This window comes from Rhineura floridana, chromosome 2 (assembly GCF_030035675.1).
Source record: "Rhineura floridana isolate rRhiFlo1 chromosome 2, rRhiFlo1.hap2, whole genome shotgun sequence".
NCBI classification, from domain to species: Eukaryota; Metazoa; Chordata; class Lepidosauria; order Squamata; family Rhineuridae; genus Rhineura; species Rhineura floridana.
The window spans coordinates 224,647,253-224,662,685 of NC_084481.1; the positions used below are offsets into that span (position 1 = coordinate 224,647,253).

The following is a 15,433-nucleotide window of genomic DNA, read 5'->3' on the forward strand; positions in this document are numbered from 1 at the left end:
GTTGGGCTCTCGCTACCTCCTACCCAAGACTCTCGCCCAAAGATGGGCAGAACTGCACCAGTGCCCTCTGACATTTCAACCTGCACAAGAGGCACTCCAGAAAAAAAATTGTGTTTGTCAGGAGGGCGGGGCGCTATGAGGAATGTTACAGAAAAACCAAGAGTTTCTTTGTTTTCATGCATGACATGCTGGAGGGTATCTAAGTTGACTTGTTTGCCAAATGCATAGTTGCATTCCATAGAGTACCAATCCATACCTTGAAGGGTTTTAGATGTCACTCCATCAATAATGCTAATAGGGCTTTTTGACCTTGCAGCTGATAAACAAGCCAAAGAGTTGATCTAGGCCAGCCTTTCCCAACTAGTGGGCCACCAGATGTTGTTGGACCACAACTCCCATCAGCCTCAGCCAGCATTGCCAGTGGTCAGGAAAGATGGGAATTGTGGTCCAACAACATCTGGTGGCCCTCTAGTTGGGAAAGGCTGATCTAGGCCTTCCTCATTTTTCTTACCTGGAGATGTACCAATCTGCTATCCCGTTCTGGCCTCTGTTGAGCTGAGCCCTCAACTGATACCTATAACTTGCAGCTGTTAAGATCATACTGTATAAGCCAATGTTTCTGTCTGTTCTTTAGTGCCTCTCACTCTTATTTCTTTATTTATTACATTTATACCGGTCCCCGCCTTTCTTTTCATGATAGAAACCCAAGGTGGCTTACATATGGTTCCCAGGAGGTCTCCCATCCAGGCACTGACCAGACCTGACCCTGCTTAGCTTTTCACCCTATAACTATCAAGCTTCTCAGGCCAAACCTTAAAGCCCATTGCTGAGCAGCCTGTCCAGCTTGTCTGTAGTCATGTATGAATATGACTAGAATGTATTTTATTTATTTAGAAAATTTTTAGTACACTGCAATTTCATTAAAAAAACCCAAGCAGTTTACAACAATTATAATGTTATAAAAGCCACACAAAAATTAAAACACCACAAACTGTTACCTGGTTTACCTGACTATTACCTGGTTATCAACTGGCAGGAAAAAATTGGCCTGGCCTACTTTACGCTGAACAGCAACTCTTTGTGCAGAAATCAGCTGAAGCTTTGCACAGTGTGGGGATAAATAGTCTCACCTGCTAATGTTTTGCACATCACACTGATCACTATGAAGTCATAGCTGCAGTGGCTGGCTAGAAAGTTTGCAATCTTATAAATGTGACTCTCTGTGTTTCCCCTTGACCATGCCTTAGATAGAATCATAGAATAAAATCATAGAATAATGGAGTTGGAAGGAACCAACGTACTTCTAGCATGCCTTCAGCTGTTGAAGGCAGTGTGACTCTGAATACTAGTAGCTGGGGATTACAAGCGGGGAGAGCGCAGTTGCACTCAAGTCCTGTTTGCAAGCTTCCCATAGACATCTGGTTGGGAACAGGATGCTGGACTACATGGGCTGTTGGTCTGATCTAGCAGGGCTTTTCTTACATTTTTAAATCTTGTGTTTTGGGTGTCCTTCTTGTGTAGGCATGTTTCCACTCTCATCCACTACAGAAGAGCCTGAGAGCAACAGGAAACTGAACCACCTGCTGAACTCTGTGACGGATGCCTTGGTGTGGGTCATTGCAAAGAGTGGGATCCCTTTGCCACAACAGACAACACGCTTAGCGAATTTGCTGATGCTGCTCTCACATGTCCGACATGCAAGGTAAGGCCATTCTAGAGGATGGTCCAGATTCCCTCTCTAAAGACTATTAGCCTTTTTATTGCTGGGGAGGGGGGGGGAGAAGGCAGATCACGTCCCTGTACAGGTTTTAGATACCCATTTCTCATTTCTTGTTTGGGTCCCCAGATGTTGCTGGACTACAGTTCCCATCATTCCTGACCATTGGTCATGCTGGCTGGGGCTGATGGGAGTTGTCTTCCAGCAACATCTGGGGCCCCAAAAGTTGGGAAAGGCTGATATAGATGACTGCTGATATATCCAGATTTCCTGAGTTACTTTGCAAGTCCAGTTTCCTGGATGAAAATCCTGCATATGGTAAAAAATAACCCGATAGGTTCATCAAGCTTGAAAGAGAGATTAAGGAAAATCCTAATTTCATAGAGTGTAGGGAAAACGAGAAGCTTAAATCCACATGCTCAGGATCAGGTAGAAACGTAGGATGGTGCTTTATAATGAGTCAGACCACTGGTCCGTTAGCTCAGTATTCAGACTTCAGGCTTGTCATGTCTACTTTGGTTTTACTAGAGCCCCAAGATCTACCAACTAGAGACAGATGGTAAAAATATGCACTTGGAATTAAAGAACAGGTTGTCTCTGAGCATTTTCTGAGCCAAGGAATTAATTTTCAGTACCAGGACTGAACTGAGTTCACAATCCTTTCATGCAAAAGTCCACTCCTGGTTAGCTTTCTTCATTTCAGCAACTGAATTTAGATGGAGAAATTTTTGTTGTTGCTGCTGCTGTAAATACTTAAGAGCCGCAAACTCTTACTGATCTAATGCAAATCACCTGGAGATCTACCAGTAGATACCCATCTATCTTCTGCCTGGTCTAATTTGCCCATATCTAGATGATATGGAAAACCATAAACCATGGCTTAGCATGAATGAGCAACATGCTGAGAACAAACTCTGGATTTAGTCTGATTTACGTTCACCCTGCCAAGCAGTTTCAAACCATGGTTCGTGATCCTAGTTTCAAGGGGTCATGCACCTATGGTTTGCTGAAAACCAGGATGCAACTAATTACTCTGAATAGGAGGGGTGGGGAGGAGAGAGCCTGAGGTTCCTTCATGGCTCTCGTAGTCCCAAACCATGGGTTGGTGTTATTCTGAACTGAGTCACTATCTTGACAGATAGGTGATTCATAATCCATCTATGAGTATACATGTAACATTTTATTATTACAATGCATGCTGGTTCCCTCTTTTTAACCTAATACTTTCTTAAGTTTAACTTATTTTGTGTTGGGATTCCCAAAACTGTGAACTTAATTGAAAGAAGTTGGTTGATGGTTTTGTTTTCAAAAGGGTCTTTTGTGCTCAGGGAGCAATTGGATAGTTTAAATGGGAATAATAAACTGGGAAACAAATCTTAAAGGGCACTGAGCATGACATTTCTTCTATATTCCCAAGGTTGCTTGATGGAGGAAAGGCTGTTGGTGGCTGCTAGATATGATGGCTATACAAAATCTACCTCCATGATTTGGAGGGAGTATGCTTATGGATACCAGCTGCTGGGAACTGCAGGAGGGCAGAGTGCTGTACTCAGGTCCTGCTTGTGAGCTTCCCATGGGCATCTGGTTCGCCACTGTGATAACAAGATGTTGGACTAGATGGGCCTGTGGCCTGATCCCAGTAGGCTTCCCTTATGTTATTACAGGTTCAGAGACATGATGCTGCTGTGTGAATACCAGTTGCTAGGGAGCAGCAACAAGATGATCTTGATGTCCTGCTTACAGGATTCTCAGAGGCCTGTGGTTGGCGATAGTGGGAACAGGATGCTGGACTAAATGGCCTCTTTGTTTAATCCAGCAGGGCTCTTGCTATGTTCTCATGTACTCTCCTAGTCTCATCTAGTCCAGTCAGGCTAGACTCATGGGCCTTTGGTGTGATCCAGGAGGGCTGTTCATATGATTTTCCTGAAAGTGGCAACATCACACTTAGTCTGCTAAAGATAATAGTCTGTTCAAGATAATAGATGTACTTTCAGCAGTAAATCCAAGTGCTATTAAATACTTATTATTATGGGTTAAACTTTATGTGCGTGTGTGGTCTGATGCTTTTATCTTTCTCCACTTCCCCACCACCTCTGTCTCCCATTATGTGGTAAATGCTGCTGTTAGAAGGTTTATATTAATTTTCTTTTATATAGAGTGAAAATATCTCTCTCCTTTCACAAATGTTCATCCTGTGCTCTCTAATTTCAGGCTGATCTTTTTTTCTCTTTTAATCTAACTCTGAGCAAAAAAGCTAACTAAATTGATTTTTAAAAAAAATAACCTATTATTATTATTATGGGTTAAAGTGTGTGTGTGTGTATCTCATGAGGATGGTCTTATAACACTGTTCATGCCTTAGGCTTGTTCTAAAGAAACAATTCATCATATGATAAAACTTTTCCCAGGCTGTGTCATTTCAGGCTGCAGATGGAGATTGCATATCCAAATGTTCCTCCCATGAAAATAACATCCCTACACATTAAAAATAAAAGATATTGGAGAAAAGTCTTGGCTAGGGATCTCCTCCATGGCAGATAGTTTTTTAGCACAAGGAATTTTTTATTTGGGACAGCATTCGGTTGTGCAATTATCTTTTTATGCCATGATAGTTATGCTCCTGTCTGAGGCAGTATGCTTCTGAATACTAGTTGCTAGGAATCACAAGTGGAAAGAGTGCTGTTGCACTCAGGTCCTGCTTGTGGGCTTCCCATAGCCATCTGACTGGCCACTGTGAGAACAGGATGCTGGACTAGATGGGCTACTAGCCTGATCCAACAGGGCTCTTGGGTTCTTAATTCCCTACACACAGCAGTTAAAAGTTATAAAGTAATAAAGTTCAGACATAACTTTACTGTGTTATGAGCTCTGAATATAGACTGGTTCTTTGTTGTGGGCATATCAAATCAAAATGGTAACTTCTTTAGATTTTCCTTGAACAACTAAAACACTTTTTTAAGAAAAGAAAAGAAAAGAAAGGAAACAGAAACAGAAACTATTCAGCAGATCAATTGTGCAGCTTCATTCAGTCTGAAAATTTCCACTGCCGCTATACATCAAATGTCTTATGCATTGTGGGTCTGCATTGCAAGAGCATTGTGGTGGGTACTGTGCCTTGACTTTATAAAAAATTATGGATAACTTAAAGGCTACCATTCCAGTTGTAGTATTCTTCACAGCTCACAAAAAGCATGTATTTCTGTGTTTTTTCTGGTGAGATAACTGTTATCTCCCTGAAGCATTAAACTTTCATTCAGCTTAGAAAAGTCAAGGCCTAGTTCAAGTCGCTCTGATATGGTCAAACCCCAAGGCCATCAACTAACTATTTCCAACCGTCTCTGATGGAAAACTACTTCTAGCTGTTTGCACAAAAAGATTTTATTCTTTAATAATGTTTTTTAAAGATCTTTGTACTCTGACTTGAACAGAAAGATTTTCAGGATACGATCATAAATAATAAGTCAGAATAACATTATAAATATATATAATATTATAATGGTGGTGTTTGAATGCAACACTAAACCATGGTATAGCATTATGTGGGAAAAGCCTAGTTTCCCTCCCTGCAGATTCTTATGCTCCCCCTCCTCTTCTGGTGCACCTGCAAGGAAGAGACTGGAATGTTCTGTTTCCATTTTAGAGAAACCATAATTTAGTGTGTTGACCACATTCTAAAATGTGGTTAATTTTAACTATGGTTGGTGGAAACAAGGCAGCTTCATAAACTATGGTTTGAAGTTGACCTGTTTCCATTAACTGTACTTAAGATTAACCACAGTTTGTCCAGGTTTGGATAACACGATAAACTGCAGTTAATCAAAATGCGAGTGAACGTTTCCATAATCCTCTTTGCAGCTGCACCAGAGGAGGAGGGAATAGACAAGCACAAGGCTTGTTCAATTAGCCCAATTAGCTAGTTCTAACCTGTGTGCAGGGCTGGCTCTAGCGCTGCCCAAAATTGCCAGTAAAGATTCAGTCGTCTGTAGAAATAAAAAGCACACACTTCCATCATTTGTAGATTGGTGTAGTTAAGAATATTTATTGGCGAATATAATCCTGGCACTCCAAGCCCAAATTAGACAGCAGCCGTGCCTACATGGACATTAGGGTCTGGAATGGAAGCTACAGCTAGTCATAAACATCCATCCTACTGAGGAGGGCTGCATCATCTCATCATCGGTTTATTTGTATGCCACTTTCCCACAAAACTCTGCCCAAATGAACAATATAACAAAGGATATATTCAATCCACAACTGCTCTGGAGGGTTGGGGAAAACCCCAGAACAGATTTAGGGGGCACACAGAAGGAAAAGAGGGAGAGAACATTCTGATGAAATCCTTTAGCTGACAGAATATTTGCTTATATGCATTGTTATACATATTACTTAATTAGAGAACTGAAATTTGGAAAAATGCAAATTTCAAAGGATGACTATGTTTCAGTTTGTGTATTGTTTTGGAAAATGTTAATTAGGTAGGTCCACCTTTCAATGCGACCTGAATTTAATTTCTCCCCCATTTCTTGGCTGAAGCAAGACACCCAATGAGTCCACATAATAATCGGAATATCTTAGAAGTATCAGAGAAAAAAGATGTTATTGGAGGTCACTGATTCATAGGGTCATCATAAGTCATAATCGACTTGAAGGCACATAACAACAACAAATCAGAGAAAAAAATGTGCACCTCTACTGCATCTGAGCTGTGAGATCCCCACTTCAGAGCTCCTCTGAATTAGTCCATTTTAAATTTCAGCACTTTTTTGTGACCTCTTTGCTTTCTTCACAGTAACAAAGGGATGGAGCACCTTCTCAGCATGAAGTGTAAGAATGTTGTGCCTGTCTACGATTTACTATTGGAGATGCTCAATGCTCACACAGTCCGAAGTCATAGAAAAACACCTGTCTCCAATCTCGAGATTAGCCCGTCAGAACAGACCGAGAATGCAGATGGGCCACAACTGTGATTTCATAATGAAATGAGAATTCAGAGAAGTACCAAGAGAACAGTTCAAGATTAAAAGTGGGGGTTAAAAAGAAGACACAAATCTTGATTCTCTCTCTCTCCTGGAATTTTAATGGGATTGTATGCTAATCTTTTTAGATTGTGTGGTGTATATCAGTTTAGAGTATCATGGAAATGCCGCATGTGGCTGGAAATGAACCATCTGCCGATGACTGTGATTTTATCATCAACTGCTGCACTTCTGGAGTGCCTTCTATAGGAGACTGTTGAAGTGTCATATGCGCCTTAAGCTTCATGATTTCCCAGTTGGGTGTCAGAGAAGCTTTCTTAAAAAGAAGAAAAGTTGAATGATGCACAAGCTAGGATTCCATACAAAAACCTGGCAGGGCAGAAAATAGGAGCAACTTCTTCTAACAAGCAACTGAAAGTTTAACATTATGCTTTTCATCAGTGCTACAACCTATGAAATATGCTGTACATTACAGCAGACAGGAGCAATCCTGTTCACATTAGAAATATGTGTTGTTCAGCGCATCAAGTTAACTGCAACAGAAATGGATAGATTGTCCTTTGTGTAAATACACCTTGGATAAGTAGAGGGAGAAGGTCCTCCTATTTAAATAAAGGCCCTGGAGAGTTCATATCTGGATCCATTTTGACAATGTGGACCGAAAGCTTATTTTTTTAAAAAAAGCTCAGATTTATATTGACTGTTATCTAAGTATTTGTCGTGTTTGATTTCTGTGTTCAAACACTTGAGTGGGTATAAGGCTTGCCCTTGTTGTTTCCTGCTATAAACTTTTGCAATGTATTGCCACTGGTGTGAAGGAATTATTACTATGAATAGTCAGAATCTGTGGATATTTATGGTTAACTACACAGGATTAATAAGAACATGGTTATGACTGTGGAAATAAATTCAGGTGTCTATAAATGTATTCATCCTACAGGAGGAAAAACACAGAATAGGATATGTGGTACCTTTTGGTGGACCAATTAAGAGTTTGACTAGATAGTAGCTTTATCTGTTCCCATGTGCCATGCCGGTACGTGGGCTTCAATGGGCATGCACAGATAGCTCTCCCAGTAGGGATTCCCTATTTACTTCTGTGCACACAAAAATGGAACATGCACAAGCCGACCCTGTATTTAAGTGAATGTGGAAGTATGCGTGTATTCATGCCCCATATGTATATGACAGCATGTATGTCCCTCTGGAGCTTTTAGAGTTAAAGCTGCAAAATGTGTCAACATATTTACTTTTTGTGTTAATGCACCTTGGATAAAGAAGAGAGCCTGGACCATGTGGGTTCATAGGCTTTCATTGGAAACCACAGAAAAACTCTTTATCTGTTTCCAGTTGGACAATATGGACTAGAAGCTTTCTTTAGCACAGGAAATGTCCATTGGGAGGCAGCCTCCCCTACATAACCTCTCATTTATTATGAGAATCCAATGACAATCACAGTTGCTTCTTTAGGCCAACATTGGCTGACTAATCTCAATATTTGATCTATGGGAATAAGAAGCACTGAAACTGCACATCAGTTTCTATGCAGTTGGAGCAATCTGGACGCGCTTGCCTGCCTTATGTTGTTTAGACGGTCTATAGGCTTTTGAACCTTTATTTGTATCAGGTCTGCCACCTTATGCAATCTGCATTTTGTGGCACAAAGGCTGGAGCAGGGATGGAGAGCCTGTGGCTGTCCAAATGTTGTTGGACTCCCAACTCCCATCAGTCCCAACCAGCATGACCAATGGTTAGGGAGGGTGGGAGTTGGCATCCAACAACATCTGGAGGGCTACATGTTCCCCAGCCCTAGGCAAGAGCAAGGAGAGTCAGCTCCCTGGGTAGGGCAACTGAGACACTCAAGGAGTCGGATGGCTTGCCTTTCCAGAAGGCTGTACCACGTTCCTGGAAGCTCCCCCTTCTTTTCCTTCCCCTTTAGCTGGGACTAGGGATGGTAAAGAATTCCACAATTTTTGGACATGGCTGCGGACTGAGATGTAATTTTACCATTCATTTTGTGTGAGGATTGGATGTCGGTACTGTGGCAGCTAGTGGTTTTAGTTCATACCAGGTTTTAAACAAACGGCAACAACCACACTGCCCAATGTAACAAGCCTTCTGCATTTTTTTCTCACTTTCACCATAACGTCATCTCCTTGTTGATCTGTCTCATCTCTTCACTTTTGCCATGTTCATTCTTTGTAAGTTGTAATCAGGGATCATTTTACATCTGTGCTACATCCAGAACCTAGTATATCAGCACTGAATAAACATTGAACGACTGTGAGATTTTCTCCTTAATTAGTCAATATTGCAGGTGCACAGGCCTGTTTCATATGTGCATGATGTATATAATTTGATGAGCTACAGTGAATTGTTAGAATGGAGTCCTTTTAGCAGATTGTGTCTGAAGATCAGGTGGGGTGATATGATTGGTGCCTGATTGATCCATGATGGCTCATTCTCACACACACACATCGCCAACTGATTTTGCAGCTACCCACTGACAAATCTCTGTGTGTGAGCCATCCCAGCTGAAGTTTGAGAAGATGCTGCGGAGAAATGCTTTAAACATTTGTCTGGGGGATATCTGGAAGCCCTGTAGATTTATTTAGTCTGCTAAGCTAAAATGGACTTTGGATGCAGCAAGAAAATGTGACAATAAAATATGAAAGGCATCATATTTTAACAAGAGATAGGAATAAATCTTCATCAGAGAAATGTGGAGATGCTGCCAGGCATCTATCTGTCTCTTGTACCAATGGGTCAGCTGCAGTGGAATCCACTCCGGATTTTAGTCTGAACTTTAAAGGAGCTGTCCAAGTTGCTCTTAAAGTTCAGACTAAAACCTGGAGCAGATTCCACTGTCCCACTCACACAGAGTCACCAGCGCCACTGGTCAGCTAACACTTCATAAAGCACAGAATAGGGGGGAAAATAAGTGGGGAAAAAGATTAGTTGATATCTGGGCTCCATATAAACAGTGACTCTATGGGAGTGCCAAAATTATACAGAATTCATCTCCCTGAGAATCTTAGCTTTCATTTAAAACACAAAGTTTCTAGTCCTCTGGGGAGTAAAGTTTTGCTTGAAAGCATGTGAGCAATGCTTACTGAAAACTCAAAAGCAGGGAAGTGGCTAATGACTGGGGCACAGCTTCAGTGTCCATGCTTGCACCTAAGAAAACTTTAATAAATTATGCAAAGTTAGGGAACATATGCAAATTTACTATATTACATGCAGATTTTAAAAAATTATCTTGTTCAGATTTTTTTCTTCTTATACACCACCCTAGCAAGTAGATTAAAAGAGATGGAAATACATTTGGAAAGCACACTATCTGTGTAAGAGTATTGACGTCTGAGTGGTCTGAAATTTCTGTTACAAGTTATGAAAAGTGGTTTCTGCATGTGCCAAAGCTGCATCTTTTGCAGTGAGCCTTACCTGGTAACAAACACTTAGCAGAGCTTTTATAATGTCATTGTAGACTCAAGGCTATGGACAAAGGTTTTTCTTGCATAGATGTGGTTTGCAAAGTGAGACTAACAGGACTTCTCATATTAAGTTTTAGAATATGGCTCCTGGGTAGCAAAAGGTTGGTGCAATTAGATTGTGCATAACAGCAAGCTTATCCCAGATACTGAAGTGCATCTCTATTTTAATCCAGCCAATTCAATAGGACTTGGATGCACGTTCCAATGTGGACAGGGATATCCATCCAGGTGCACATCTATATCAGCAAAGCATGTAGAAAGCTGCTTATGTGTCAAGTGTGTTTGCCTCTAGCTAGCTGTACCCCTAAGGATGTACAATTGTAGAGGTAGATCGTATTCTGAACAAGTAGGGCATCTGTGATGGCTTCTGTTGCTGCTGTTGGTCAGAGTAACCCCTTAAGAGGCCACCTAAAGAGAGATCAGAAAGGGCCCAGCTCTTTTCTGATCTCTGCCTGGCCCCTGTTGAGTTGCATGTTTTGCAGAATAGCAAAAGCTGGGTCCGGCATAGTTAGCCACAGTATCCTCACATTGGCAAATGGGCCTTCATGCTTGTTCCTGAGAGCAGATTCCTTGCCAAAGCATGTTTTACATCACAGTATTGGGCCAAAAAGGCCTGATTCAAGTGGGCATCACTGGCTTCAAAAAATTGGCAGTCCGCGGGCAAGAGACCATCAGCGGGCCACGTTAACCAGGAAGGGGGCAGAAGCAAAAGCGTGTAGCAAACTGAGAGCACAGGATTGTATCCAATGGTCTTCCTACTCAGACAAGACCTCTTGAGGTGAATGGGCATGGCTGACTTCGGCTCATTTATTTCAATGGTCGTGCTCTGAATAGACCTTAATTAAAATACAACCCATAGTCCAGAAAGTTCTTTGTCAAATGACTACAAGTGAGAGCGCCGCGGAGGGTGCCCGGCGGTGGGGATGGCAGCGGCAGCGGCTCGGCGGCTGTGAGAGCGCCGTCGAGAAGCGACCGGTGGAGGAGAGAGAGCGTTTGGAGGAGTGGCCCGGCAGCAGCGAGAGAACGCCATGAAGGAAGACCGGGCCAGTAGGGACCAGTAGAGACCGTGGGGATCGCCTGGGGGGTGTTGTGGAGGGCAGTTGGGGGTGGGATGTAGGTTGTCTCCCTGCCTTGAAGTGGAGAGCTGACCCAGCAGAGACGAGGGAACGCCGTGGAGTGCAGCCGAGGGAACGCCGTGGAGTGCGGCCGAGGTGTAGGCGTAGCCCTATGTTACTGAGTGGGAGCGTGTTGAGATATTTTGGACTTGGTGGGCGCCTGTGCTTGCGCTTCCAGGTGGCCGCGAGTGCTATTCCTAGAGCGGTTGAGGTGGTGGACCAAGAGCATGGAATGATAGTTCAGAGTGTTGCCTGCCTGCCCTTGTGGCTTGTACTCAAGGGAAAGAGCACCAGTAATACGCCAGCTCTGACTACCCTGGAAGAACTGGACCGGGCAGGGAGGTGGTCAATAACAGATATTGTTAATTGTGTAGACTGTTGGGGGGTGAGGGATTCTGTTGAGGCCCAGGCGGGAGGGAGCCATGTGCAGAGCGGAGAGAGTCCATGTAGGGAGGGTGGGAAGCCACGACATTAAGAGGCTAGGCGGCAGATGCTGGAGGGGTGTGAGAGGCAGGCCAGGCCAGCATCGGGGAACAAGGGATAGATGCATAATATCTATCCCCTGTTCTGGGCCTGCCCACCACCAGAAGATAACTGGGGGATGTACAGCTCCAACCAATCTTCGACTGCTGTTGTGTAATGCCAGGTCTGTAGTACAGAAAACATCCCTCATCCACGACATGATCGTGGATGAGAACGCAGACCTGATGTGCATTACAGAGACCTGGCTGGATGAGGCCTCAGCTCCTGTTCTTGAGGCCATGTGTCCAGCCGGTTTCCGTATGCACAGCAGCCGAGGATTGGTAGGCGGGGAGGGGGAGTGGCAGTTATCTATCGGGGGTCCTTGATTTTTACCAGACCCCCTCTCCATGAGACCAAGTTTGTTGATTGCATGTACTGGAGGTTGGGCCCTAAGGGAAGTTTAGGGATTCTCCTTGTGTACCGCCCACCCCACTGCACAGCTGACTCCCTGACCGAGGTGCTCGAGGTGGTCTCGGGCGTGCGGGTCCTCTCCCCTAACCTTCTGGTTTTGGGGGACTTTAACCTGCATGCCGAGACGGATCTCATAGGAGCCCCTCGGGATTTCATGGAAACCATGACTTCCTGGGAACTGCACCTTAGTAATTTTGGGCCCACCCATGTAGCCGGTCATGCTCTCGACCTTGTGTTTGTCTCGGGAGGGGGAGGCAGTGCTCTGAAAATGGGGGCTATTTTTTCGAACCCCGTGTCATGGTCAGATCACTATCTCGTGAATATGGACCTCTCATTGCCACACACCCTCCGCAGGGGACAGGGACCTATTAGGATGGTCCGCCCCAGACGCTTGATGGAGCCAGAGGGATTCCTGATGGCGCTGGAAGATTTGGAGCTGTCTGAAGGTCGCCCAGTCGAAACCCTGGTGGCAGAGTGGAATAGGGAGATCACCAGGGCGATAGACCGGGTGGCTCGGAAACGTCCTCTCCCCCTGAATAGAACTCAAACCGCACCTTGGTATACGGGGTTTGAGGCAGGAGGTGAGACGACTAGAACGCCGGTGGCGGAAATCTCGCTCCAAAGACGATCGGACACTGGTTAGAGCAGCAATAGCAGCCTACCAAGTGGCAATAAAGACAGCAAAGAAAGATTTCTTTTGCTGCCTCTATTGCATCCACAGGATGTTGTCCCAGGAGGTTGTTCCAGGTGGTCCGTAGCCTGGTCAGTCCAGTTGCTCAGGACCCCATGGAGCACTCTAAAGCCTCCTGTGACGCGTTTGCAAAACATTTTGCTGATAAAATCGACTGTCTGAAGAGCTCAATTCCGTATGCTGTGGACACAGGAAGCAGGCCAGAGACGGCCAGTTGCTATCCGGTCCGATGGGATCGGTTTCAGCCTCTTCCCTCTGAGGAAGTGGACAAGGTGCTCTCTACCGTGAGACCGACCACCTGTTTGTTTGACCCTTGCCCTACATGGCTCATTGTGGGCTGCAGAGAGAGACTGAGCGATGGGATCAAGGCGGTGGTAAATGCTTCCTTGGAAGAGGGTGCATTGCCATCTGCCCTCAAGGAGGCGGTAATAAAGCCCATCTTAAAAAAGCCCTCCTTGGATCCCCAAGATTTGAATAACTTTCGCCCAGTCTCCAATCTACCATTTCTGGGCAAGGTGATCGAACGTGTGGTGGCCAAACAGTTACAGACACACTTGGAGGAAGCAGATTACTTAGATCCATTCCAATCGGGCTTCAGGACTGGTCATGGAACTGAAACAGCCTTGGTCGCTCTGGTGGATGATTTGAGGAGGGCGTTGGATAGGGGTGAATGCTCATTCCTCGTCCTCCTTGATCTCTCAGCGGCTTTTGATACCGTCGACCACGGTATCCTCCTGGGTCGCCTGGAGGGAATGGGAATTGGAGGCACTGTTCTACGGTGGTTCCGTTCCTATCTCTCTGACAGGCACCAGCGGGTGGCATTGGGAGAGGAGGTTTCAGACCCTTGGCCTCTCAATTGTGGTGTGCCACAGGGCTCTATCCTCTCTCCCATGCTATTTAACATCTATGTAAAGCCGCTGGGAGCTATCATCAGGAGATTTGGGTTGCAGTGCCACCAATATGCGGATGACACTCAGCTCTATCTCTCATTTAAGTCCTCACCGGAGTTGGCTGTGGATACCATTTCCAAGTGCCTGGAGTGCGTAAGTGAATGGATGGGAGGAAACAGGCTGAAACTGAACCCCGACAAGACCGAGATACTGCTTGTGGGAGACAAGAGAAGATTGGGAGATATCGACCTGGTGTTGAATGGGGTGAGATTGCCCCTAAAGGACCAGGTCCGCAGCCTCAGGGTCGTTCTTGACTCCAAGCTGTCCATGGAGGCTCAGGTGCTAGCAGTGAGCCGGGCAGCTTGGTATCAGTTATACCTGATACAGAGGCTGCGACCCTATCTTCCGGTTCATCTGCTCCCGCAAGTAGTGCATGCCCTGGTCTCCTCTCGCTTAGACTACTGTAATGCGCTCTACGTTGGGCTACCCATGAAGACGGTTCGGAAATTACAACTGGTACAAAATGCAGCGGCACGGCTGATTAAGAATGGCCGCCGCAGGGATCACATCACTCCAGTGTTAGAAGACCTACACTGGTTACCAGTTGTCTACCGAGCCCAATTCAAGGTGTTGGTATTAACCTTTAAAGCCCTACACGGTTTCGGTCCAGTTTATCTAAAGGAGCGCCTCCAGCATCACCAAATGTGCCACCTTACAAGATCAGCCTCACAAGAGCTCCTCTCGGTCCCGCCAGCGAAAACAACCAGGCTGGTGTGGACTAGAGAGAGGGCATTCTCGATTGTGGCTCCCACCCTCTGGAACTCTCTCCCATATGATCTTCGCCATGCCCCCTCCTTGGTAAACTTTCGCCAAGGATTAAAAACGTGGCTATTTCAGAGGGCATACAGGATCCCTAGCAAATTTTAGTATATAACGTACAGATGTGGGTGGGTTGATTAGTTGAAGACTGTATTTATATGTTGTATTTATATTGTATTTACTTGCTGTATCTATTTTAATTTATGTGCGCCACCTAGAGTGGCCGTTCATTCGGCCAGATAGGCGGCATAAAAATAAAATTTTATTATTATTATTACAATGCAAGCAAGCAAACAAAAAAAAAACATGGTGTCAGATGATGATGATTTTAAACGTCATCTTCCAACTTTTGGTGATGCAGCTATTGAGCATAAGAAGTTGCCTGATACTGATTTCAGACAATATTGAGCTAGTATTATCTACACTAACCAGCAGTGACTCTTGAGGGTCTCAGGGTTCTTTCCTAGCTCTGTCTGGAGATGCCAAGGATTCAATTTAGGACCTTCTACATGCAAAGTCCGTGTGTGGCTTCTACCGTACTACAAATATTCTTCTAGGATTATCCATTCTAGTGTTTCCTTTTAATTGCTCAGTGCTTGGTAATAACCCTGTGATGCCTTTCACCTCCCACCTGCCAATTTCTGCCCAAGCTTGCTGCCCTTTAGAGCTGGCTAATGCCGTCACATATTTGGCCCTGTGGAATCTGAGAACTGTAGACCCACAGCAGAAAGACATGGATTTCAGCCCATGATTGTGCCGAACTGTTGAGCACAAACAGAGACAGGTAATCTGACAGAC

General features: G+C 44.5%; 1 protein-coding gene across 4 annotated transcripts in view; it reads left to right on the top strand.

The window, feature by feature from the left end:
* The window catches only part of ESR2 (estrogen receptor 2), a 96,070-nt gene extending 87,090 nt beyond the window's left edge, over nucleotides 1-8,980 (top strand). For 2 of the 4 annotated variants that reach the window (XM_061612368.1, XM_061612371.1), the window contains 2 exons: nucleotides 1,522-1,702; nucleotides 6,507-8,980. In XM_061612368.1, coding sequence (XP_061468352.1) covers nucleotides 1,522-1,702; nucleotides 6,507-6,684 — 359 coding nt within the window. In that variant the 3' untranslated portion in view covers nucleotides 6,685-8,980. Of the gene's footprint in view, nucleotides 1-1,521; nucleotides 1,703-3,134; nucleotides 3,180-6,506 lie in introns of those variants that run through there. The other 2 variants (XM_061612369.1, XM_061612370.1) reach the window with 2 other exon arrangements.
* Nucleotides 8,981-15,433: the final 6,453 nt, after the last annotated feature.